This window comes from Pongo abelii, chromosome 2, assembly GCF_028885655.2.
Source record: "Pongo abelii isolate AG06213 chromosome 2, NHGRI_mPonAbe1-v2.0_pri, whole genome shotgun sequence".
Classification (NCBI taxonomy): domain Eukaryota; kingdom Metazoa; phylum Chordata; class Mammalia; order Primates; family Hominidae; genus Pongo; species Pongo abelii.
This window is the reverse complement of record NC_085928.1, coordinates 29,801,424-29,828,699: the sequence shown is the minus strand read 5'-3', so window position 1 is coordinate 29,828,699 and position 27,276 is coordinate 29,801,424. Positions and strand designations below refer to the sequence as shown.

At 40.3% G+C, this 27,276-nt stretch overlaps 1 protein-coding gene across 1 annotated transcript in view; it reads right to left on the bottom strand.

Moving 5' to 3' along the window:
* Positions 1 to 27,276, bottom strand: part of MYH15 (myosin heavy chain 15) — a 129,177-nt gene that overhangs the window by 24,828 nt on the left and 77,073 nt on the right. The window contains exons 26-32 of the mRNA XM_002813322.4: positions 24,978 to 25,068; positions 22,640 to 23,029; positions 15,239 to 15,365; positions 10,984 to 11,102; positions 8,412 to 8,608; positions 4,760 to 5,109; positions 2,480 to 2,604 (exon numbers count right to left, since the gene is read on the bottom strand). Of these exons, the coding sequence (XP_002813368.4) occupies positions 2,480 to 2,604; positions 4,760 to 5,109; positions 8,412 to 8,608; positions 10,984 to 11,102; positions 15,239 to 15,365; positions 22,640 to 23,029; positions 24,978 to 25,068 (1,399 nt within the window). The remainder of the gene's footprint in view (positions 1 to 2,479; positions 2,605 to 4,759; positions 5,110 to 8,411; positions 8,609 to 10,983; positions 11,103 to 15,238; positions 15,366 to 22,639; positions 23,030 to 24,977; positions 25,069 to 27,276) is intronic.

Below are 27,276 nucleotides of genomic sequence, written 5' to 3'. Positions count from 1 at the left end.
AAAAGTATCAGAGCTAGAACAAGGAAGGTGATAACTCCTACCTGGAATCTTCTATTAAATTCTGGACATCACGAGGGGATAGAGGAAAAGTTGGATGTATTCAGAGAACAAACAACAGGGTAGTGTCCAAATATTGTCATATGAAGAACAAATAGAGGAATTTAGGATGTACCTGACATGTAACACTCAGCGTGAGACATTAACACCATAATTGGTACCACTACTGCAAATGAATTTCTTTGACAGGCAGAAGATTCCTTGCCCCTTTGTGTATTCAAATATAGTTAAGGCAATTATTTGCAGGGATTTTATAAAGGCAATTCAATTCTAAAAGCATAGGTTTGGCTAAATCTTTAAAGCCTGTCCTGAAGCTAAAAATGTATATAAAAGAAGAAATCCAAAAAACACTTGCAGAATACCAATGATATAAGGGCATAAGGGGTGATGCAATTTTGTGGTCAGTTAGCTACAGGCAGCCCTAAGGGCAGAAGTAATTTTTCTATAGCCTCTTTTGAGGAGTGCTTAGCAGATATGACCAAAAGTAAAAAAGTAAAACTAAGTTGCAATTTTAAAATAAAAATAAAAAGATGATGGGAATTTTAATAAGACCTCCCTTGATGTTCTCTTGATACTACCTTCAATATAAAAGAAAATAAAATTGCTAACGCACACTCAAAAACAAATGCTTGGATAACAATTTCCTCAGAGGGAACAGTGTAGTTCCTTCAAGAGGAAACTGTCACCTCTAACCCTCTAAAATGCACTGAGAAAGTGAATCTTTAGGGAAGATGACCTGGGATAATTTGAGTTTTATGGCTTTAAAAAAATCTGATAAAGTTTCTCATAAAGGCTCACTCAGGAAAATAAATAACGCAATGTTACAAATACATGTCCAAGTTGATGAAGTATTTATGGATGTGGCTGAGGATAGAAGTGGAGAAAATGCGAATAGAATGTGTTGCCATCTAGTGGTACTAAATGGTTTGAGCACTACGGCCTTCCTGTCATTCTCACCCTTGACCCAGGTGATGATCGACTGAATACACAAAGATGCCTCTGTGTGATACAGGACAAAAATGGCCCGTGCCAGTTGTATTTTTCATTGGCTTGTCATAGTACTTGAAATTTCTATCATAAAATTTACTTCTTTCAGTTAAGGTGGTGGCTTCAAAAAGTCCTTTGCCAGGATAGCCAGAGAACCAAAGGGAACAAGCAAACAAAACAAAGTTCACCAACTGTGTAAGGACCAGCTGTGCTACAGGGCACCACACTGCCAACGGAAAGGAGTCTGTATAAAGTTAGATAGCCTCAGGAAACATTTATGTATAACAGGGCGAGAGCTGCTGCCTGACAACTCTATACAGAGGGTAATATGGACACAAGTGCTTGGAAGTTTCTTCTGGAATCATAACAGTGAGGTAAATTTAACAGACAATGCTTGGCACAGAGCGGTCCTTTGGGGTCTTGTTTTCCATCGCCATACCTTCCAAGAGACCCCTGCCTAACACTGACTGCCACACCTTTCAAAAATCTTTTTTTCTTTTTCTACTGGTGGGAGGGTCAGGGCTGTATTTTAATGTGTCTGAGTACTTGTTCAAAGGCTGAGTCAGGAAGATGAAGTTCAGCTCTGAGAAGAGGCTACACAGGGCTTCTTAACCATCTAAGAATCATGATAAGATGACTTCCCTGTTAGTTTACCTTCTTTGGCGAAATGTCTTCTTAGAGGTCCTTTCAATTGCTAATGCACACTCAGAGATAAAGCCAGAGACTTTTCCTGAACTGTGAATCCATAACACTGAAAACCCTCCTGTCAATCTGCACAGATGAGCTTTCAGAAACAAATGTTTGACAACATCACTTTGAATCTTATTTCTGAAACTACCGAAAGTTTTTGGGGAAAAAAAATTGAAAAGTTTTTGTGACTGACTCTTTAAAGAGGGGGCAACTATGAGAATATTTATTCATTCAACATTTGACAAATATTTACTGAGCCTCTACTACACACCAGGCAATGTTCTAGGCCAGTGCTTCTCAAACATTAATGTGCATATGAACCACCAAGGGATCTTGTTAAAATGCAGATCCTGATTCAACAGAGATGGGCAGAGGGCTGAGATTCTGAATTTCTAACAGCCTCCCAAGTGATGTTCATGGGCCACATGTTGAGTAGTGAGGGTCTGGGCACTGGGGATAAACTGGCGAACAAGATAGACATAGTTCCTGTTTTTACTACAATCAGGAGATTTGCATTCACTGTTGTGATCCTGCTCTCTGAGTCTCAATTTCCTCTTTTATAAAATAGGGACAGTAGTTCGCTACGGTGATTATATTAAAATTATGCATTTGGCAGAGTGCCTAGCATATAGTAAATAAACATTTGAATATGTGTCCTTTTGTTGGTGCTGTTGTTATTGCTAGAATGCAGATCTTCTGCCTTGTCACAGTGAAAACTTTCTTTTCTCCCTGGTGATAATAATACCTCTGTTTCTTCCAGTGTCACCTGGACTTCTGTCTTCTCTTGTTCAATTAGTTTCTTGACCTTTTCCATTTCAGTTAAGTTCTTGGTCCCTTCTCTAACCTGGTTTGTCAGATTAGAAATCTCTTCTGGAGACAGAGGTAAGAAAAACAAAGTTAGTGAATGGGCTCAGTCTCAAACCAATGATACCAGGCACAACAGATTCTTCCAGCCCACTGGAACAGTGGCCTCATGCCACCCTTGGTAACTTGATGACCTAGAAATTTTAAAACGGGCATTCGTTTTTTCATATAGTCTTTTGCCATCTGAAAATTGTCTACAACTAATGGTGAGGATGGTGCTTCAGAGTATTGTACACTGGACAACCTTTGCAACTTTACATGTCAGTCCTGCTCATTAGAGCCATTCCAGGTTCCACCTGGAGGAACACAGACCTGGAGTCCCTACCCTTCCAGCGTAAGTGCTTAGCTATCAACACTAGTGGCTGCCATTGTTTCAGCCACCACTCAACACCACTGAGACAAGAACCTAAAGTAAAAGCTGGATCAATATCTGCCAGAATCCAAAGCATGGCCCCAGATAGGCCAGAGAATCAGAAGGGGCCCAAGGAAGACAGTGGCTTTAGCTCAAGCACTTGAGTGTTTTTTCCTAGCCTCTCATGAACATAAACCTTTGACAAACAGAATAGGGCATCCAGAAGTCACAAAACCTCTTCCACCTGATATTGTTATGGTCAGTTCTGCCTTTAGTACCTAACAGGTGTGGTATAGGGCCAAGTAGCTCAGAGAATTACCCAGTTCAGAGGTGGTGGAAGGAGCTCAATAGGTCACCTGCTCCTCTGGTTCTGAGATCCTGGGCTGTGACGTGATATGATGAGAATTTTTAGAAGTTACAAAGACAAATATGTTAGATGGAAATTTTCATTGCATAATAAATTCTTCTCTGAGAAGCGCTCTCCTAAAGATGGGTTATCAAGAAGAAAATCAGGGAAGAGGTTCTCAACTCTGACCGCACCTTAGAATCACCTGGAGAGCTTCGGAAAAAGCTCACTCAATATTCAAACCCCACCCCAGTCCAAAGGTGGTGCCCAGATCAGCAGCACTGGCCTCACCTGGAAAACTGTCAGAAATACAAATCCTTCAGACCTACTGAGTCAGAAACTCTGGGGGTGGGCCCCAGCCATCTGTGCTCTAACAAGCCCTCCAGCTGGTTTGGATGTAGCTAAAGTTTTCTAACCACTGTTTTAGCACCCGTCATGTCTCCATCTAGTGCCTTGATCATAGACTATGTAGGTCAACAGAAAGTAAGCTTCGTTTACGCCTCCAACAGTAATAAACTTGCTTCCAGGGCATCTCAGGGTTTTCATGCACATTGCTGTTGGTGCTGGGATAAGTTGGCAGCCTCTTTGAAGGGCTGTTTGGCAGTAAATCAAAATTTAAAAATTCATTTCATTACCCCAGCAATTTCTTTTCCAGGGATCCATTCTACTGAAATATTTTTACGTGTGCATAAATACATGTATAGGGATATATAATGTAGGATTATTCATATTTGTGAATAATTGGATCTACAATGAATAAAGTCTAGTTAAATGATAGCCATCTTTATTACAAAACACTATGTAGCTATTAAAAAGCTCATGGTAGGTCTCCATGTACAGGCATGCAAAGAGCCACAAGGCACGTGGGAAGGTTGCACAGCTCAGGAGTTAAGTGCGTATATGCTGGAGCCATGCTGGCTGGGCTCAAATCCCAGATCTGTGACTTATCACATGTGAATTTGAACAAGTTACTCAACTTATGACCTATATAACTTTCATTTTACAGATGAAAAAACGAACACTAGACTATTCTGAAAATTTAACAATAAATAGTTAAACAGTGCCTGGTACATAGTATGGGCTACAGAAATATTCATTAAATCAGGAAATATATTCATATACCAAAAAAAGGTGTAGAACAATATGCAATTTGGGTAAAAACTACACACTTGAGTATAGCATGCATGGAAAATCTTGGTAAGGTTGTGGATATCAAGAAATTCTCAGCACTGGCTTCCTTTACAAAGGGGAACTGAAGTTAAAGGTAGGAAACTAGTCTTACTTTTAGAATTAATTTAATATAAATAGCATCTAAAGTAAAAAAAAAATAAGTCAAACAGAAGTGCAAAAATTGAAAAGTTAAAACATGATGGGAATGTGAAAATGCTGAAGACAGCCTTGCCCGTAGCCAGGGCTCTCCCTGAGCTACCCGCTTCGGCTTTGTACCTTGGAGCTCAGTGTACCTTGGAGGTTCTTGTTCTCCCTCCTGAGTGTCTCCTGGCCCACGATGCTCTCCTCGTAGGTGTTCTTGAGCTTGAGGAGCTCTGTACTGAGAGCCTGAATTTCCTTCTGAGAGGCATCCAGCAACGCCTGAGACTCCTCGTGCTTCTGCTTCCAGTCAGCAAGGGCCTTGCCAGACTGCAGCTGCTTCTGGTCCAGCCTGGCTGCTGCAGAGCGGACCTTCCCGAGGTCAGACAGGGCGTCCCCGAGCTCCAGCTGCAGCCGGTGCCTGGCTCTCTCCAAGGAGGCATTTCTGGCATTGGCCACCCCCATGGCTTCAGCTGCCTCCTGCAATCTAATTGCCAGTTCCTTCCTGAGAAAGGAGGACACCCAAAGGGTGAGTGAGGCAATAACTCTCAGAGAGCTCAACAAGTCTGCCCTGGATTAAAGATAGAGCTTGGGTGCAAAGTAAGATGGCGCCTCTGCAGTGGACTTAGTGGTATAAAGCAACAGCAGCTCCTATCTGAAAGTGACCTCACTGTCTATGACCACCATCCTCTGTCTCCTGTGTGCATGGGGTCTTTACTTTCCCCCTTTGCCAACCTGTACTTGGAACTCAGAATCTCTTTGAATTCCTACAAATATTTGCTTATCCTAAAGCTCTAATAAGCAATACTGACTTGATTATTTCCTAAGAAGGGGGAAAAAAGGAAGATGTACCGAACACCCTACCAACAGTAAGCACCTTACAAATCTGTAGCCATATGTAGTCACTAAAGAGCTCCTTGGCTGTGTTGCTTCTAAAGAACACTCTCTTGCTTTTTCCTGCTTATTTTCTCTCATCATGTGGCTCCTAAACATGACACAATTCTTTCTTCTCTCCAAGTTTGTTCTCACCTCAGCTCCTCTCTCCAGATTTATATTCCCAAACCCATCTCATTATGCTCACTTAACAGGTCCTGCTGTTCTTATGGGGTTCTTTAGCCCCCATCTGCTGTTCCTTGGGCATCTCTGAGATGGAGTAGTTTATTACAGTGCTTCTTTCTCCACCACCCCCATAATATGCTACTATTAGGAATTCTAATGGATGAAATGTATTCTGTTGCTTACATCTCCTGCAGGGTTGCTGGCAGTCCCATTCTTGCTCATTCATTATACTTCTTAGATGAAGAGTACTGTATGTACCAAAGCTTTTTCTCATCTACTGCTATTAAACAGAAAAAAGGTTCTCCAGAATTAATAGGACCACATAACTAGCCCAACAGAGCAATGTGGTAATAAAGCCCCCTTTTGGTGGAATCCTGCAAAAACCCCTATGTGCTCAGGATCCAGGAAGCATCTAGGCTCTAACAACACTCTGCCCCTGGCTTCCTAACCATACTCACTTCACTTCTCTGCTTCATGTTTCTTAAATGTTAAGAGGAGATTCTGATGCTTTACCTGACTTAAGGCATAGGAGTCAAGTGAAATAATTACATATATTTTAACTACTTTAGAAATTCTTGTTGATCAAATAAAATAGGAGTTTCACTTCGGGTGACTGATCATACTGGACTGCCTGGGACTGAGGGGTTTCACCAGGTGATATGGTTTAGCTGTGTCCCCATCAAAATCTCATCTTGTAGTTCCCATAATCCCCACATGCCGTGGGAGGGACTGGTGGGAGGTAATTTAATCATAGAGGCGGTAACCTTCATGCTGTTCTCATGACAGCGAGTACGTTCTCATGAGAGCTGATGGTTTTATAAGGGGCTTTCCCCTTTTTTACTCACTCACTTCTCTTCCTGCCACCATGTGAAGAAGGATGTATTTGCTTCCCCTTCCACCAGGATTGTTAAGTTTCCTGAGGTCGCCCCAGCCATGGTGAACTGTGAGTCAATTAAATCTCTTTCCATTATAAATTACCCAGTCTTGGGTAAGTCTTTATTAGCAGTGTGAGAACGGACTAACACAACAGGACATGAGATTTTGAAAGCTAAAACAGGAAACATCCAGGGCAAACTGGACAAACTGGTTACCCTTGTTTTACCAATAGCTTTGTTCTATGTTTAATATCAACTACTGTTCTGCTCCTTAACTTCCAACCATAAGCACCTACTTAGTTATCTCGAATATGTAAAGGAATATTGGAAATTAAGAAACTAAATCCTTATCCTTGGGGAACTTAGAATTCAGAAGCAGTACAATGGGTCTTAGATGAGCTTGAGTCTGCTAAACTAACTCACCATTTGAACCCCAGCCTGGAAATCAAAGCAGGCAAATCTTTAACTTCAATAATAAAAAAAGAAACCAGGACCCTAGATTGTTTTGTAGCTGCCTACCTCCCTGAGGTGATTTAAGAGGAAAAGCATAATACAGACAAAGTTTTATTTATTCAATTTCCCACCAATTTGAAAGTAAAAAAGTGTCTTCAGAGAGTACCATGTTTGCCCTTTATTTTCTTTAGTTATTACATACTACAGAACTAGTTCCAACAAACCCATGTGGTCATAAAGTAATCTATATTCTTTTGCTCTTTCCTACCCAATCCCAAAAGAAACCATCAAACAGAATGATAGATAGGCAATTTCACCTGAATTCTTCAATCATTAGAAGGGGGGAAAAATCTTACTTCAGAAGTAAATACCATATTTGGATATAAGAGGGCATCTCAGTTCAAAGCCAAAACTTTCTGTGGTCCAGAGTTTTGATAAAACACCTACTGCAGGTATTTTTAGTATCTGTCATTCTAAAGCCCTTTTTAAGTCACTGTGGGTACAGAGATGGATCACTTGGTACCCCTTCTGGGACAAAACACAGCGGCTGTTCAGCAATTGCACAGCAATGCCTCTCAAAGATTTAGGTGAAGAACTGAAAAACATTATTTCTGGTTGAAGCTAAAGAGAAATGTATTGATCTTCCCTGGATTTTTGCCAAGCTACCAAGCCAGGGACACATTCTTTTGAGTAAACCTTTAATGATTATAAGCTGGGGTTTGACAATTTCTCTTAAAGATACAGTTTCCTGGCCTCTAAGCAAAATGCTTCAGTTCTATACCCTGGTACTGAGTCTCAATTCAGCTGTGCCCCTAACTTGTGTAACTCCTAAGAACTTTTAAAACCTTTACATAGAAATGGCTATAAAATTGATATTCTAACCTTAGGGGTGGCCTGGGGATGATTTCTTTTCAAAGCAACCTTTGTCCTAGAAGACATGATGACAGATCCTAACATTTTTTTCCAGCTTCCCTGTCCATCTTCACAGACTACTTTGTAGTCTACGAGTTGTAGACCAGGGACACAACGACTTTGATGGAGACACGTACACACATGGACTCAATTATTATGGTGTTACAAATGAAACACAGGGTTTTAAGCAATAGCCTATTTTCACACCATGGCTCAAAGTCACATCTTTTATGAAAACTTCCCTTGTGCCCCTAGAAAGAGCCTCCTTTCTCTCCCCAGGACCTCTTTATAGTCTCTGTCACTTTGTATTATACTTTTTATATTTTTAGTCCCTCTACAGAGTGTGCTTCTTACCAGCAGTGCACATTTCAGCTTTGGTTTTGGGCTTGTTCCTGCACTCGGCAAGGATTTGTTAAGTGCATACCACGAGGCCTTGGAGACAGAGTCATTATTCTCATACTGCTCCATGTGACTAACTCCAGGTTAAGGCTAGCCTTGCCCTACTCACTTGGCATCCTCCAAGTCTTCTGTTCTCTGGATAACATTGTTTTCATACTTCATTCTCCATTGCACCATTTCAGCATTGACTTTGGATAAGGTCCGGTGCAGCTCAGCCTTGACCTCTTGTTCTTCCTCATACTGCTCTCGTAGAAGGTCACAGTCACGCTGAGCCTTCTGCAGGGCATGGGCCAGGGCACTCTGGGACTGTAGGGGACACACATTAACAAAAAGGGCATGACCACCATGAGCAACACAAGTCTTGAAAGTAAGCTAATTTTTTTTAGGTAAGATTAATAACAACCTGCCACAAATTCAAGCTGAACCTGAACCTAGTAAGGTAACACTAGCGAGAGAATTTGAGACAAGAGAAAGGATAGATAGTATCTAATTGCTGCCATTAAAACAGGGAAGGGAATTCTATTTAGAGAAATGCCAGCTTGGCTCTGTGGACTTAGACAGGCCTGGAATTCTAGAAATAGTGGAGAATACAAGGATAGCAAAGAGAACATTCACTATCATTTAGGCAATAAGATTTATATTTAGCAATATATTAGACTCAGAGCTTGTTCGAACCAGAAAGAACCACTAAAATTTAGCCTTTTCATTCCACTGATGAAGAAAATAAAATCTTTTATTTCACACTGAAATCTCTAAAAACCTCAGCTCCTAATACTTCAAAATAGTACTACAGCCCAATAGAACTTTCTGTAATGGTGAAAATGTGCTCTATGTACGCTGTCCAATATGGTAAACACCTAGCCACATGTGGCTACTGAACATTCAAAATATGCCTAGTACAATGTGTGGTCAAAACTGAATTCTTAATTTTATTTAACTTTAATATAAATTTAAATAGTTACCTGTAGTGTAGTAGAGGCTTCTATATGTATTGGACAGCCCTGCTGTGTTTAATAAACATTTTTATCATTTAAATAGTAATCCAGCTAACCTAGCAGCATTATTCCCCCAAGACAATCTAGTGTGGAAAGAACATTAGATCCTGACGGGTCCTCAAGGGTCCTTTATGCAAATTAGAAAAAAAGCACATTTTCAGGAAGATACAGCTCTGAGGGCACAAGGTTTAGTTAATGGCAGCCTCAGCCAGACCCCTTTGGGTGGTAAATGAGGAGCCACAATACACAATGACTCTGAAAAGGTTGCAGGCTTTGCAATCAGATAAACTTGAGTTCAAATTGTGACCTCTCCTCTTGTTTAATTTTATTTTTCTTTAAAGGAAAAACTTTTAAAACCTTTATGTGGCATTTACATGGCATATATTTAATTATAGAAGTAAACAAGACAAAGACAAAATCCCTGCCCTAAAGAGCCCAAAAGAAATAAGGGGATACACAAAATACACAGGCGAATACATTAATAAATAAAATTTCTAATAGCAGTAAAACAAACACAGCAGATAAGCACGATCTAGAATGTTTGGCTCTTTCTCGTCATCCCCCTAAGACCTTGGGGAAGGGCCTTTAAGCAACGGGAAGGGCAGTTATAAAAGTCCTAAGGCAGGAGTGATGGTGCCTGGTTTAAGAGGCAGAAGGGAAGCCAGGGCAGCTGGGGGGAGTAAATGAGGAAAGCAGATGTAGGAAGTAGGTCACAGAAGGAGGCTGGAGCCAGATCAGGGGGGCTTGTAGGCCAATTGGAAGTCACTGGGAAGGCAGCCAGAGAGATCTTCTAAAATATAACTCATTTCACTATGCGTTTAAGTTCCTTGACAGTATATCACTAGGTGTACGACCTTGGACATGATATTTTTCTTCTCAGAGCCTTGGTTTTTTCATATACAAGGATGCAATTCTATCTGCTTCATTTGACTGATATGAAGATTGAGATAACATGACAGAAGTATCTGGTACAATGTCTGATGCACAAACAATGATAAATTTTTAAATTTGTGTATAATACAGAAAGTATGGAGAGTTAAGGGAATAAAATGGTACAGTATTTTAAAACAGACTCAACTACCTGCGTTTTCACAGTATACACCTTCATAGTATGGTCATGTACAAGTAAGATACTTTGGGGTCTTAGTAATAAGATGCCTTGACTATGAACTAAGAATTCATTTAAATATCAGGGCTCAAAGAATTCATATCTCATGTTAGTCACTATGCTTTCATCTTCCAGAATCACTTTCACTGGAGTCACCTTCTAGCAACATTATATACTCATAGGAAGAAATGACTAATTTCTATAATTTATTGACAATTTAAAAGTAATATTGAGCTAACCCAGTCCCACTTATTTTATTCTAGGCTTTTTATTTCACTTTTTTTATGAGCAGTTTCAGAATCAAAATCCAGAAAGAGCTTTGCTGCCCTTCTGTTCAAGTACTTATACAAGATGGAAACACACACTTTGCTTGCTCTGAACCTGCAACGAAGCAATTTGAATCACCGAGGAAGATCCTTCAGTCATCAGGGTTCTTCATGGCATGGTTTTTCCCGCATAACTTCTAGGGCATTTTCCCTTCTTCTTTTACAAAACATCTTCAGGCTGATTCATCAAGCACTATTTTTTTTAAAAAAACACACAGTCAAGAAACTAGTGAGAAATAATAGATACATTACTTTGGTCTCCTTTTCCAGCTGCCCTCTCAGGTCTTCAATCTGCCAAGTGAAGTTGCTCTTTTCCCTGGAAAGTTGGTTTATCAGAGCCTCCTTCTCTTCAAGCCTCCGTAGGAACTCGCCTACAGAAAGATTTCACAAAAGTACGTAATTACAGTCTTCCTATCTATTGCCTCCTTCACCTGACTTACTGACTTTAAGGGTAGCCAGAATGACTCCTACCCACATATTTTTGATATTTAGGAAGGGTCTGAGAGTCCTATTATTCAGCAAAACCGTGGCAATGATCCTTTTCAGGACTCATAAGAGAGTCCTAAAAATGAACTGATTTTTAGTAATAAGTATGAATCGATAACAGATGATATTAGTTACTATTTATTGAGAAACTTCTATGTTCTAGGTACTTAACGTATGTTATCTAGTTTAATTTTCATAACTCCTTGATAATGTAGGTATTATACTAACCACTTTGCAGAGGAGGAAACAGAGCAACTTAAATATGGCTGAAACAGAAACATACACAGTTCGTAATTGGTGAAGGTAGATCCAAATGAAGTTCTTGAAGACCACATTCTTCTATACCATACTCCCTTGTTTATGATATGTGGCTTTGTACACTTCTGTCTATATAATTTTTAGATCATTATAACTTTTATTACCTCACTTGTAAAATGAAGACAACAATAAGATTCTTAATGAAAACTAAATTAGTGTGAATATATTTTATAGACTGAAATGCTAAATAAATATTAGCAGTAGTCACTAAATGGTAGGATATGTGACGATGAGAGGGAGAAATTCTATCATACTCTAGTCTATCGTCCCTGCTTAACTTATCCTATTAATTATAGTCGGGCCTTCCATATCTGTAAGTTCTGCTTTGTGGATTCAACCTACCAAGGTCCTACAATTTAACTCAATTCTGACACTATTTTCCTGGAGACAGTGTCAGATACACACACACACGTACAGGTATATATACACACACACACACACACACACACATATACACACCTATATGTACATGCATATATCTTTTTATAAATCACATCGCATACAATATTTAAAAAATCATATTTGTTAACATCACTGCTGAGCTCATCAGAAAAGTCCAAGAGTTGAGAGCCATCAACCTAATGATGGCATATACATGTTTTCTAAAATATAATTTTTACCTAAAAGCTCCTATTTTGTTATTGGCAACAAATGTTATCAGTTGCTTTCCTTGAAGTGACAGGTTTCCTTTGTTCATTTTTGAGAAATCATCTGCCAAACATGTAAGTCTAAATAAGCCTAGTTTGTTTGTCAGTCGTTCTTTCAAGTAAAAGTGATACTCCCTGAAAAAACTACTAGCTCAGCTCAGAGCTTAATCACACATCTTACTCCAGTATGAAACAGGAGTTCTTTATGCATACTTCTTGTTTTGTCACACAGTATAGTAAATGATATATACTCAAGAGTTGAGATGTAATAAAATTCATTTTTCCTGCTTCTTAAGGACATCCTTAAGTGAAACTGACTTTTTAAAAAACTGTGAGTACATATTAGCGAATACAATTTTTACCAGTATGTTTTCGTGCTACTACCTTGACTTGTGATCAGGCTGCAGCAATTTTAATCATCGTTGCTTTTGCACCATCAATACAAATGGCAAAAGAATTTAAGTTGCAAATAGTATCTTAGTATTATACTAAAATAGCTTCAACCTCATAGACCCCCTACAGGCTCTTGAGAATCACTTGGGATATTTGAACCAAACTTTAAGAGTATTTGGATGAAAACATCTTGTGGCTTTTTTTTTTTTTTTTTTTTTTTTGACAGAGTTTTACTCTTGTTGCCCAGGCTGGAGTGCAATGGTGTGATCTCAGCTCACTGCAACCTCCACCTCCCGGGTTCAAGCGATTCTCCTGCCTCAGCCTCCCATGTTGTTGTTGTTGTTGTTTTGTTTTGTTTTTTGAGACACAGTCTCACTCTGTTACCCAGGCTGGAGTACAGTGGTTAGCTGCAACCTCCACCTCCCGGGTTCAAGTGATTCTCCTGCCTCAACCTCCCAAATAGCTGGGACTACAGGTGCCCACCACCATGCCTGGCTAATTTTTGTATTTTTTTGGTAGAGACAGAGTTTTGCCATGTTGGCCAAGCTGGTCTCAAACTCCTTGCCTCAAGTGATCCGCCTACCTTGGCCTCCCAAAATTCTGGGATTACAGGCATGAGCCACTATGCTGGTCCAAAAACATCTTATTTAAAAGGATTCTGAATAAATATAAATCCACTAGCTTGTTGAGACTAATATATCACATATATATCACATGTACTATTGTTTTCCTCTGAAAGCAGAGTATGGTAAGCTGACAGGACAGGGCATGAGAAAGAAACTTTGGTGGTAGCCACCAACAAAAACAAAAACAAAAAAAAAAACAAATAAACAATCTGGAGCGTGGACCCAGTGAGGGGAGGATAGGCTTGAATAAATTTGTACTTCGAATTTAATTTACACAAAAGCCAACCAAAAGGTAAAGTTAAAAAAAGGAAGAAAAAAATCCTGCAGCCTAAGCAGAATTATCATCTCAGACCCACTTTTATTTTACTCACTACCCACTAATTTCCTCATCAAAAATGTGAGTAGAAAATTAATGCCAATAACTAGGGGTAGACAGCCAATGCCTATCAAAACGGATTTTACACAGCACTTCCTTTAGGGCCAGACATCCAGGTATTCTCCAGCTTTGTGTCTGGACTGTGGAGTCTACATACCAACTAAATCCTAAATAGCACAGATCAAACTGGGGGCTTCATAGCAAGGCCAGGTGTCACACACCCCGTGGGCAGTATAAGAAGAGTCCTATTTAGTGTCCTTAATAGAACCAAAAACACTTCCTTCTTCTAGATTTCCAGGTTTTTAGTTTTATCAACTCATTTTTATTTAGCTCTCACCCTAGATTTAGCATCTGGAAATAGAGGTGTCTACTGGAGGAATTTTGTTATATGTAGCCCAAATGTGTTCATTCTCTTTTTAAAACTGTGTGCCTCTTAAGCATCAAGAATACGTTATTTTCATTGACCTAAGAATTCTATCTCTCAGAATATATTACTAAAACTGATTTTAGTTATAGATAAATATCTAGCCACATGCTGTTCATAGCAGAGAGGCAAGTCAAGTTGCAGGCAAGGTTAGGTTTAGTCAATCTCGATGAATTAGAAGAAGTCATTATAAATGACTGAGTATGCAAAATACAAAAGCTTAAGATAAATTGAAAAAGAAAAACCCCCAATAGATTGCTACAATGTAATAGATTGGAAAAACAGAAAAAAAAAATCCATAGTGGTTGATAGTAATGAATAAACTATGGGACATTTTTCTACTTTTAATTTTTTTTATCAAATGTTTATGGAGGATCAATAAATGCCAGGCAGTGTTCTAGATGATTGACATACATCAATGAACAAAGACCCTTGACCTCATGGAGCTTATATTCTGACAGATGGAGACAAACATATTTATTGTGTCAAATATGTAGTTTGAACTTAATAAATAGTATGAAAAGAGAAGCTCTTGAGGAAATGAGTTGACAGTATTCAAATGTCACCTTCTCAGCAGGGCCTATCCTGACTTTGCCCAGATCTCCACTTGATTAACCCTTATCCCCAAGTCTTTCCAGAATTAATAAGGTGTTCCAGGCAGAGTAAACAGCTAGAGCAAGACTCTAGGGTGGGAGTATGCCCGGGGTGTGCAAACCACAGCATAGAGGTCGATGTGGCCAACGCAGATTGAGAGAAAGGGCAAGTAGGAAAAGAGGTCAGAGAGAATGGGGTCCAATCATTCAGGCTCAGGTAGCCGGCTGTACAGACCATTGCTTTTACCAGGTGTAAAGAGAGATGTAGATTCATTATCCAAACATTTAAAATTTAAAAAATTTTAAATATTCAATGAGGTAGAAATTGTAAAAATGTCATGACTAGCAGACTGTGGATTGCCCCTCCCATCCTTTGATCTTGAGAGTTGCTTCTACTGATGGCATATTATTATAATTTTCTACTTCTTGGAAGGGAACTAGGCAGGGGTTCCCAAGTGGCACAGAGGTAACACTTCCTAGACAACAGGCATGTGTGTGGCAAAGCTGCCTCAGAGGCTGCATTCCTCCCCTAGGATCTTCAGATGCCCAGTCAGCCTCAGTGGGTAGTTCATTATCTCAGTTGTGCCTTCATGAGTCTGCTGGGATTGAGAATTGCCTATGAGTCAAGCAGCATACTTACTTACCACTCTCACTCCACAGCTTTGTCTTTTGTGCTGCCAGGTCATTTGCCAACTGAGTCACCTTATCTAGCTTTGCAGTTGCTTCATTCAAGCGCTCTTCATGTAGAGTACAGAGTTTCTCAGCATTTGCCTATAAGTTGAGAAAGAAGGGCTGGTCAGGGCTCACAGAGGATACTCTGAATCAGCTGCACAAAGGAAGAGGTGAGGAGTGGCTCCGGGGACCCGCATGCTCTCTTCTGTAGTAAAGAGCTCAGCCAGCACTGGGAGATCACATCTTCTGATTTCAGCAAGTACAATTAACTCTAGGGTCTGGACCCCAAGAGGCCTAAACTTTGCAGAGTATAGGTGTCACGGGAGACACCCAACTTCCTGGGTATTAGGATCCTTTCTAGAATTATTTACTTTTCTGGAGAAGCAAACATGTCAAACACTAATGAGATACATGATCCTTTCCTGACAGTACATATTGAACTGTCTTTTTCACTGGAATATAACTCTCATGAGGGTAGAGATCCAGTTTAAAGATATACCCCCTATTGTCTAGAATAGTGCCTGGCACGTAGGAGAGCAATATGCAAGGGCGGAGGGGCAGAGGAAGGGGAAGGAAGAGAAGTAAGAAAGGGAAGGAGGAGGAAGGAAATCTAGAAGGCTGCCCAAGCAGGACAGAAGAAAGTGGATGGATCTAAGCCGCAACAGCCTAGTAACAAAATGTGAGCTGCCAAAGCAACTGTACCCTCCTGATCACTATGGCTACAATCTCAAGATGACCCTGTTGGGTTAACACTTCAATCCCCAAACCCAACTTCTCAGAATTGGCTTTTCATGCCTGGAGAAAAAGATATGACATTGGCCTTTGCACTTTTACCCAATTAAAGTAACCAATCTAATCGCCAGACTCTTGCCACACTCTGAGAACTCATGCTAGTGGTTTTGAGACCCAAGATCCTCAGACAGGACTAAGAGCTGCCAAATGTAAGATGAGGTATCCCCTTCACATACAAATTAACTATAGTTTGCTTTCTTATTATTTATATGGTCAGAAACAGTAAAATTATGTTGGTGGTGGGCTTCCATGGTTCTACAGATTTTACATAGCTGTTTTAATGAAATTCATGTATAAATTATCTTTTTATTATCTTTTTTTTTTTTTTTGAGACAGAGTCTCACTCTGTCACCAGGCTGGAGTGCAATGGCACAATCTTGGCTCACTGTAACCTCCACTTCCCAGGTTCAAGCGATTCTCCTGCCTCAACCCCCTGAGTAGGTGGGATTACAGGCACGCGCCACCATGCCCAGCTAATTTTTGTATTTTCAGTACAGATGGGGTTTCACCATTTTGGTCAGGCTGGTCTCGAACTCCTGACCTTGTGATCCACCCGCCTCAGCTTCCCAAAGTGCTGGGATTATAGGCGATCTTTGAATTCCTTCCATCTGCCCCATCATTGGTGATGATGATGATGACGACACTATTAATGATAATAGCAGTAGCGGTTAATTTATTGGGTGCTTGTTACATACCCAGCTCTCTTCTGAGCTCTATGTTTTAAATCTCAATTAATACAGCAGCCCATGAGGCCTTTGTCTGTACAAAGAAAGTATGCTATGGAAATGGAAGAACTGGGAGACAAAGAAGAGATTACACCAATGAAATTTTGAGAAAACAGTGAGGTCTGGTGAGATGATGAAAGCTGATGGTGAGCCTAATAGTTTTCAATGTTAACCTAATTGTTATGATAGAGCAATAGCCAAAGGACCAGGAGTGTTTCAAAGGTGATGCCAAGTTTAGTCGTCTGGAAAACTTCTGTATCAGCCAAAACCTAGGCCATCTCTAGCTGGAACCTATGCTCTGTTTAAGATTGCTTCCTTCATGCTATGTTGCAGGACTTTTCCTTAGTTCAGCTAAAGATGGGGTTCTTTGTCCCTGGCCACAAAAATTCAGGCTCACAGACAATTTGAATGGTGAGTAAGACAGGGTTTGATTGGGTGAAAAGGAAGAAAAGGGGGAAACAGGGACTCTCACAAGGCCAAAGTCCCTGCTTGAGCTCTTGCCACCCGCAGCTTGAATCCCAGGTTCCACACAGGAAGAGGAGGGGCCAGGCTCCAACCCACTGCAAATGGCGTGAACTTTCCGAGGCTCCACTCCAGTGGGCAGGCTGGTTGGAGATTCTCCAGGGACCCCCTCCCACCTGGCTGTCTCACTACTAATGGCTATTCTCTGAAAGACTACTGAATTATGTCTTCTTATATCTCCAATGCAGTGTTATGTAGTTCCAGTTCACAGATGTCCTACAGCACACCCAGGCTTGGTAGAAACAGACTTAACAGAGATTCAATGGCCAGTTTCTCGAATGATGCCATCAGCCTCACATAGGTTAGAGCATTAATGTTAAATGCCAGACATGCTCAATTGTCCCCACTCTCTACTCCTAACTAGAAGAAAGCTATAGTAGTGATCAATGTGACAGTTTTTAGGTTGTCTGCACAGTTTCTAATTATATGTTGAATTTGTTTGCTCTCACTTCTGAAAATGACTTTGACAGTCAAAGTTGGCATGCTCATTTTCTTCCTCACGATATCTCTCAAAAGTTCAGATTGCCTCTTTCTACAAATGAGAAAACTGAGCACCAGAGAGGCTAAATAACTAGCCCAAATTCACACAGCTATTAAATGTCAGAATTGGAATTCAAACTGAAACTGCCTGTGCAGATGCACACACACACAGAAAATGTCAAATATTAGATTTCTAAACATCTGTTGTATGAAGTGGTGATAAAGGAAATATTAAGGATTAATTGACTTGATGTCCTAGGTGGCCCAAATTGTCATGAATCCTGGGTTCCAGAGGAAAATGGATAAAAATAGGATGATTATGAAAACCATTTTTATTTTATGATGTCTCCAATAGTAAATGACCTGTTAACTGAGCCAGGAGGAACATATCCAGGTGTGAGAAATGGCATCTGTTTAGGGCCCTGAATATGCTGTGCTATGCACCTGTGTGCTTAGGGTGAAAAAGCACAGATCTCTACAAGACAACTTAGTCAATGGTGCGTGGAAATGGTAAGAAAAAGAGCCAAAAACTTCCCAGTTTTTCAAAAGAGGTCTCCATGTGGTGAAGGCCAGCTGGGCTGTGTGTATCTGTAGAGTGGGCAGCCCACTTGGACAGATAGAAAAGGCACTTGCCCTTAGGCATAGCTTCACATGGTAGGTATCCACATAGGCACTGCTAACCACTGGTATAGTGTTTCCATGTATAAAGTATTTTCATAAACAGGATCTGCAAAAAGACAATTAGATTGTTTATCTAACAGTGGCCTATACAGGGATATAGCATGCAAAAGAGTTGTACCCTCAAAAGAATTTTTACTTTAAGCATAAGGATAAGCGGTATGTTTTGATACCAGGGATGAGAAGGTTAATAGAATAAGGCACATTTATCTTATAGTTGATTCTTAAAATGATGCATAAAAATGCTGCCTCCCACAAATGCAGGGACCAATGGGAATTCAAAATAATCAAGATAATTGTGAAATTTCCTATAACTTCTAAATTGCCCTGAGCCTCTTTGTCAGCATAATATGCTTTTGAAAATGCTTCAGTCTCCACTGTACCACTGAGCATTGGCATTCTTGCCATTATAATTCAGAAAATGATAAAGTAAACAATTCAAGGAACAGTTTAGCCTAATGTATATGCCTATGAGAGTTAAGAGAAACAATTTATCTTGCCAACAAATATTTAAAGCAGCAACAGGACATGCTCACCAACAGACATACACAGGATTTGGAATTGAAGTTCATCTCTTCCATAGAATTGTGTGACCTTGGACAAGTCACTGAATCTATGAACTCCAAGAGGTATATGTAAAAGTTGATGCTAGTAATTGAGTGCAGAGACTCTACAAAGCACTGTAGTAAACATGAAAAATGAGACCTAGTTTCTGCTTTCAATGTTAGCGAAGTTAAAAGACTAGATAATGCATAAGTATAAAGAGGGACCCCAAAAGTGCTACAGGAACTCAAAAACAGGTAAGTCTTTAATGCAGGAGGTTGAACTTGAGCATTCCAAAGAGAATAATTAGTTTGGAAAAGGCAGATTGGTGTAAAAATGAATATTTGGTTAAAGGCAAGCTGAAATGGAAGGTCCATGAAACAAAGCAATGGGATCTAAAACTGGCAAGACTGGTTGACTCTGATCAAAGGTTACAAGGTACCTCAAAAGCAGAAGTTTGGAGTTCATTTTTAAGCAGGGACATAATTCAATAAATCTGTGCTTTATAAATATTCTAAATACTTTACAAATATTAATTTTGGCATATAAATATAGGATGGTTTGAAAAAAGGAAGACTAGAAGCAAAAAAGATAATTTAGGAAACCACTGCAGTAATCTACTTAAAAGTAGAGAGACCTACATGGGAATGGGAATGGAAAATTATGAGATGGTAAACACTGACCTGCTGCAATAATTGACTGAAAAGCAAATAGGGAGGGAAGAAGTGGTTGAGACTTAGAACCTGAGTTATAAAAAGAAATCAGGTGCCAGTGACAGAGATGTTCAGAGGAAGTGCCAGCTTCAGGAGAAATAAAGACACATGGCAGGGATTAAAGGAGTAAGGAGGTAGTGAGATACACACCTACTGCTAGAAAAAGCCTATATTCCCATGAATGGAACATTAAGAATCATTCTGATGAGGGCTCACAAGAAGAGGAGAGCTATAGAGAGAGAATTAATCTTCTTAGAGATAGTTGGATGGCTGTGATTACAATGCTGGTAGTAACACGGACAGTAAAGGCAATTCTGCTGAGGTCTTAAATGGAAATGGGGAATATCCTATTGGAAACTGGAAGGCAGACCATCCTTATTACAAAATGTCAAGGAACTTGGCTGAACTATGCCCTAGTCCCTTGTGGAAGGCAGAATTTAAGAGTCATAAACTAGGATATTTGGTGGAAGAAATCCTTAAAGAAAGTGTTCAGGGCTCCATGGCTTCTCTTGATTGCTTAAAACAAAGTATGAAGAGAGAGAAATAAAGATGAAATGTATAATCAAAGAGAAGCAGAATTGAAAGATTTAGAAAATTCTCAGCCTGGCCAGATTGTGAAGAATAAAAAAGTATTTTCAGAAAAAAAAAAAACAAAACCCTGAGGATGTAGACAACCAAACATTTGATAAGGAAATTAGTAGGGATAGAAAGAAGACAGGTGCTATTCATCAGGACAATGGAAGAATGACCCTGAAGGCATTTCTGAGACCTTTGTGGCTGCCCCACCCACAAAGGCCCAGAAGGCCAGGGCCTTGATGGAAACATGATTTCAAGAGAGGATTCCCGTGAGACCTCAGAGCTTGCTGCCCAGGGCTGCCTCAAGTCTTTGCTCCCCACATGCCAGTTCAGTGCTCCTCTGCTACTCAGGCAGGCCCAGGTTCAGCTCAGGTCACCACTCTGGAAGGCACATGCTGTAAACCATAGCAGCATCCATACAGTGCTAACTCTGTAGGAGATATGGAAGCATAGCTCCTCCACCTAGATTTCAAAGGATATTTTGGAGAGCCTTGGGGTTCAGGCAGAGAATTGCCATGGAAGCAGGACCACTGCAGAGAGCCCCCACTATGGCAGTGGTGGTACTGTGAGGGCACAGCTGCCCCCAACACCCCAGACTTGTAGAGCCACTAGCATGCAACACTAACCTGGGAGAGCCACAAGCACCCAACTTCAATTCCTGAGAGCTCCTGCCAGGGGGGCAGTGCTACTTGGGGGCCTGGGGACCCAAACTCCACCCCAGTATGTCCAGAAGGTCAGACATGGAATCAAAAAGATTATTCCCCACTTTCAAGATTTAATGTTGTTTGCTTTGTTTTGTGTTGGGCTTTTCCCTTTGTCACCTCTTTTTTCTTTCTGATTTCTCTTTTTTTTTGGAATGGGAATGTCTATGCTATGCCCGTTCCACTATTTTATTGTGGAAACACATAACTTGTTTGATTTCACAAGCTCACAGTTGGAGGAGGAATTTGCCTCAAGATGAATCATGCCTTGAGTTTCACTCCTATATGATTTAGATGAGACTTTAGACTTTTGAGTTGACGCTGAAATGACTTAAGTCTTTGGAACCTATTGAGGTAGAATGAATGTATTTTGCTTATGTGAAGGACATAAATTTGGGGGGCCAGAGGTAGAATTCTATGGACTGAATATGTCCCCCTAAAATTCATATGTTGAAAGAATCTCCAGTGTGATAGTGTTAGGTGGGGCCTTTAGGAGGTGATGAAGTCATGAGGATAGGAGCCTTCATCAATGGGACTGGTACAAGGGAGCATCTGTCCCTTTCCCCTTTTTGCTCTTCTGCAATGTGACGATGCAGCAAGAGGCACCATCTTAGAAGCAGAGAGACCTCACCAGACAATAAACCTGCTGCTACCTTGATCTTGGACTTTCCTGCCCCCAGAACTGTGAAAAATAAATTTCTATTATTTATAAATTACCCAATCTGTGGTATTTCGTTACAGGAGCAGGAATGGACTAAGACACACACACACACACATACACACACACACACACACACACAGAGAGGGAGAGAGAGAGAGAGAGAGAGACTGTTTCTACTCAGTATGGTATTTAAAAGGAATTAATATTAAATATTTCAGAAACCACTCCATATCACTGAAGATATTCTACATTTTTCTGGCCATAGTCCATGGAGATCAAGCTTTATTGTCAGGCAATGTCTTTCCCAGATGACTTTATGAAATCTGCTCACAAGGAGAGAAGGTTGCAGCAACTAGCCATTTGCTCTGCTTAATCTAAAGCAAAGCTCCTCTCAACTACCAAAAGACAGGGTCGCTGATATCGATGATCTCATAGTAACCATTTGACATGACAGCATGCAGCATATAGGCTAATGGGCTCAGTAAAGAAAGAACATGTGATGAACCTTTCTTATAGTACTGGCTGATTAAAAAGATGCCAGAGGACATGAGGGAGAAAAAGTTCCCTCCTCTCAGCAAAGCTGTCTGTGTACACCATTCATTCAGTTAGGCTCTAGGAGTATCCAAGCCATCACTGAGGGGCACTCATAACAAAAGTCATTCTTCAAGACAGACATAGATAGTGGCCTCAGATTTCCAGCTCACTTACTTGGGCAATCACTAAAAAAATCCATAAGGAACACAGATTTGAATTCTGTTAAAACCAGAAGCCACTGTCAGGTCACATTCAGGTGATGGCTGTGTGACCTTAACAATGACCACTAAGGTCAGGCCTGATCTATTCCGTCTGAAGGACTATAGTCTTCATTAGAAAATACACTGAGTCACTAAGCTGGCTTATTTTTCTTTTGCCTCTGCTCCCATTTCTTCCCCTCCCTACTTCCATGTTCAGAAGACCACAAGGATGGCATGGGAGTGTCTACCTTAGCTCTTGTCATCTGCTCAACACGGGTCAGGAGGTCATCTACTTCTAGCTGCAAGTCACTCTTGTCTTTTTCCAGTTTCTGCTTGACCTGCTGTAGATTTTCTACCTGGCCCTCGAGCTCAGCCAGGCTGTCTGCATGTCTCTTCTTCAAAGACGCAGAAGTTGCCTCAAAGTGCAGAGTGGCCTCTTCCATGTCTCGGCGCAGCTTCTGGAATTTGGTTTCCTGTTTCTTAGTTATTTCCAGCTGAGCCAAATTGGCTCCTCCTACCTCCTCCAGCCTCTCATTCAAGTCAGCCAGGTCTTGGGTGAGGTCAGCTCTCTCCCTTTCCATCTTGGCTCGAGTGGTCCTTTCAGCTTCTAGTTTCTCTTTCAAATCCTTTATCTGAGTCTGTAGCAAGAAATAATTTTGACTTTTACTAAGCACTTGTAGCAAGAGCTTTACTCTATTTTTTTTAACCACAAAGCTAACATGAAACTTTTGGTTCCCAATTTATAACTAAAGAAAACAGAATACACAGAAGTTAAGTGATTTGCCCCAATTCAGTACCAAGACTTAGAATTAGAATTTGCAGTTCTGCCAAATTGCTCAGCCCCTGATGATGGGCAAGCTCATTAAATTATATACAGGGAGGGGAAAGCTTAGTAAAGAGCACTTCCCAAAGAAACAGGAAAATATCTTTCATATGACCAAAAAAAGTGTTTAAGAGCATTTATAAAAATTGGAATGGTAAATTTTATATACAAAAATCTTCCTCATTTGAAATTCGTTTATCTGATCTCAACTATCTAGGACTTGGGCAAAAATCTGATCAATAAAATGAACATCTTCAAGTTCAAGCAATTTAATTGTAAGAAATAGCATCAATTTAATTTTACACACAATTCTAAAAAACTTGGTTACTTGGTTTTCTAGTCTGCAGGAGATTTCAGGGAAGAGATTTGAAATAACAAACGAGAGTTGGTGAAGGAATGTGGACTACTAAAGTGAGTAGAGACACAGTATCATCAGAGGCAGGATTATTGGAAAAAGAAGTGATAACAACTCTCAGAGCCCCAAGCCCTTTTAGTATAGGTCAAATAGGCCTACAAATCCTGTGACCATCACTGTATTACAGTACAATGAAGCCACTGATGTTATTATCATCACCTTAAGTAATCAGGCATAGATTAGGATAGAGGAGAAAACAAGATAGAAACTGTTTTAGAATATGTTTTCCTTTCCATTAAATAAGACCACTGTGGCTTAGAAAAAACTAATTTCTAGATTATACCAAATAAGTAGTCTATCAGTTCTATAGATGAGGTATGACAAAAAAGGTGCTTAAAGAAAGTATGATTTCCACATTCAAGTAACCATGATCCTCTTCCAACTGGTTATCACGGGATCCAAGAAAATATTTATCCCAAATAATACCACCATTGAACCAAACATTTCTGAAATGTTTTGTCAGAAATAATCTTTAGAGAATGTTTTGAGTCATCAAGGTAAGGAAATTTGTCTTTTGGATATATAGAAAAGTTTGTGTTTTTTTATTTTATTTTGGATAAAGTCAAGAGTCATTTGAAGACAAGCCCGATGAATATGATAACCACTTGGAGATTAATAGAGTGTCTGAAACTAAAATGTTTACAAAACATTGAGACTTGTTTTCTTATTTGGCTCAAAATATCTCAGAAGATAAATATCAGAAAGAGGTTCCAAAATTATTTTGAGTCATGGTTATATTACTAAGATATTATTTAGCTCCAAAGGGAAATTATCCATCTAAATGTGTATGTGTGCATTTGTGTGTAAAATTACTTTATAACATGGTCATATGCTATAAAACTCACATGGTCTAAAACTTATAAATAGCTATCCATTATCAAATAATGTTTTGAGGCCACAAGTACCTATAGAACTTACTGATTTTCAATCACCTTCTAATCACAAAGAATAATCATCATAAAAATTAAATTGCTAACACTGAATGCATACCATGGGTCAGGCACTGTGCTTACTACTTAAATACATTGTTGCATTTAGTAATATGAGCTCAATGGTTGCCAGAAGGATTCATGAGTGAAAAAACAAGTTTTGGATTTTAGCACAATGCCTGGCTCACAGCAAACAGTCAACAAATTAGCTATCCATTTTTATTATTCTCATAAGGAAATTTAAGCTTAACTCCATCTGTGGAATGGCACAATTTCCCTTCTTAACTGCTGTTCTTTTCTGCCTCTGCCTGTGGTTGGCTAAGGGTATGAATACCTTGGCAGAGAATTAGTCATTGAACCACCAGTCATCACCCATGGATATAAATATAAATACACAGGCATATTTGATCATTGATTACCTGAAGTTCTTTAACCGTCTTCTGAAGCTGAGTTACCAGGCCTTTCTCATTCTCCACTTTTGAATTCATCTGACTCATTTCTAATTCTTTTCTGTTTAGAAAAAGATATCAAATACAATTGTTCAGAATAATAACATTTTGTTTAAAGTAGTTAGAATTGTAATATTCCTAACACAAAGAAAAGATAAATGTTTGAGGTGACAGATATCCCAATTACCCTGATTTACTCATTGTACATTGTACACAGGTATCAAAATAGCACATGCACTCCAAAAATATGTACAATTATTATATATCAATAAAAAAACACAACCAGGCTTTAACCAAAAGTAAAAAATACCATTTTGTTTAATTATGTTTTAAATTATAGATATAACACAATAATTCATTCTCATTTTAAAACTTCAATGATTATACCTACATCTGAAGTTTTCTTGGCTATGACACCTGATAAGGCTTGGCTGTGTCCACACCTGAATCTCATCTTGAATTTCCACATGTTGTAAGGGGGGACCCGGTGGGAGGTAATTGAATCATGGGGGCTGTTCTTGTGGTAGTGACTAAGTCTCACAAGATCTAACGTTTTATAAAGAGGAGTTCTCCTGCACAAGTTCTCTCTTTTTGCCTGCGGCATCCATGTTAGATGTGACTTGCTCCTCCTTGCCTTCCACCATGATTGTGAGGTCTCCCCAGCCACGTGGAACCGTAAGTCTGTTAAACCCTTTTTCCTGTATAAATTACCCAGTCTCAGGTAACTTTTTTATCAGCAGTGTGAAAACGGACTAATATAGAAATCGGTACCAGTAGAGTGGAGTGCTGATGAAAAGATACCCAAAAATGTGGAAGCAACTTTGGAACTGGGTAACAGGTAGAGGTTGGAACAGTTTGGAGGGCTCAGAAGAAGAAAGGAAAATGCGGAAAGTTTGGAACTCCCTAGAGATTTGTTGAATAGCTTCAACCAAAATGCTGATAATGAAATGGACAATGAAATCCAGGCTAAGGTAGTCTCAGATGGAGATGAGGAACTTGTTGGGAACCAGAGCAAAAGTGACTCTTGTTATGTTTCAGCAAAGAGACTGGTGGCATTTTACCTCTGCCCTAGAACTTTGTGGAACTTTGAACTTGAGAGATATGATTTAGGGTATCTGGCGGAAGGAATTTCTAAGCAGCAAAGCATTCAAGAGGTGACTTGGGTGCTGTTAAATGCATTCAGTGTTGTTTTGTTTTGTTTTGTTTTCAGACTGAGTCTTGCTCTGTCACCCAGGCTGGACTGCAGTGGTACAATCTTGGCTCACTGCAACCTCCGCCTCCCAGGTTCAAGCAATTCTGCCTCAGCCTCCTGAGTAGCTGAGACTACAGGCTCATGCTGCCCTGCCCAGCTAATTTTTTGTCTTTTAGTAGAGGAAGGGTTTCACTGTGTTGCCAAGGCTGGTCTCTAACTCCTGAGCTCAGGCAATCTGCCCGCCTCGGCCTCCAGAGTGCTAGGATTATAGGTGTGAGCCACCGCACCCTGCCTGCATTCAGTTTTATAAGGAAAGCAGAACATAAAAGTTTGGAAAATTTACAGCCTGACAGTGTGATAGAGGAAAAAAAATACCATTTTCTGAGAAAAAATTCAAGCCAGCTGCAGAAATTTGCATAACTTACAAGGAACCAAATGTTAATCCCCAAGACAACTGGAAAAATGTCTCCAGGCCATGTCAGAGGTCTTCACTACAGACCCTCCCATCACAGGCCTAGAGGCCCAGGAGGAAAAATTGGTTTCATGGGCTAGGCCCAGGGTCCCCGTGCTGTGTGCACCCTAGGGACTTGGTGCCCTGCATCCCAGCTGCTCCAGCCATGGCTGAAAGGGGTCAACATAGAGCTTGGGTCATGGCTTCAGAGGGTGCAAGCCCCAAGCCTTGGCAACTTCCACCTGGTATGGAGCCTACGAGAACACAGAAGTCATGAATTGGGGTTTGGGAACCTCCACCTAAATTTCAGATGCATGGAAATGCCTGGATGCCCAAGCAGAAGTTTGCTGCAGGAGCGGGGCCCTCATGGAGAACCTCTGCTACAGCAGTGTGGAAGGGAAATGTGGGGTCGGGGCCCCCACACAGAGTCCCTGCTGGGGCACTGCCTAATGGAAGTGTAAGAAGAGGGCCACTGTCCTCCAGATACCAGAATGGTAGATCCACTGACAGCTTGCACTGCGCACCTGGAAAAGCCGCAGACATTCAACACCAGCCCATGAAGGCAGCCAGGAGGGAGGCTTTACCCTGCAAAGCCGCAGCGGAGGAGCTGCCCAAGACAATGGGAA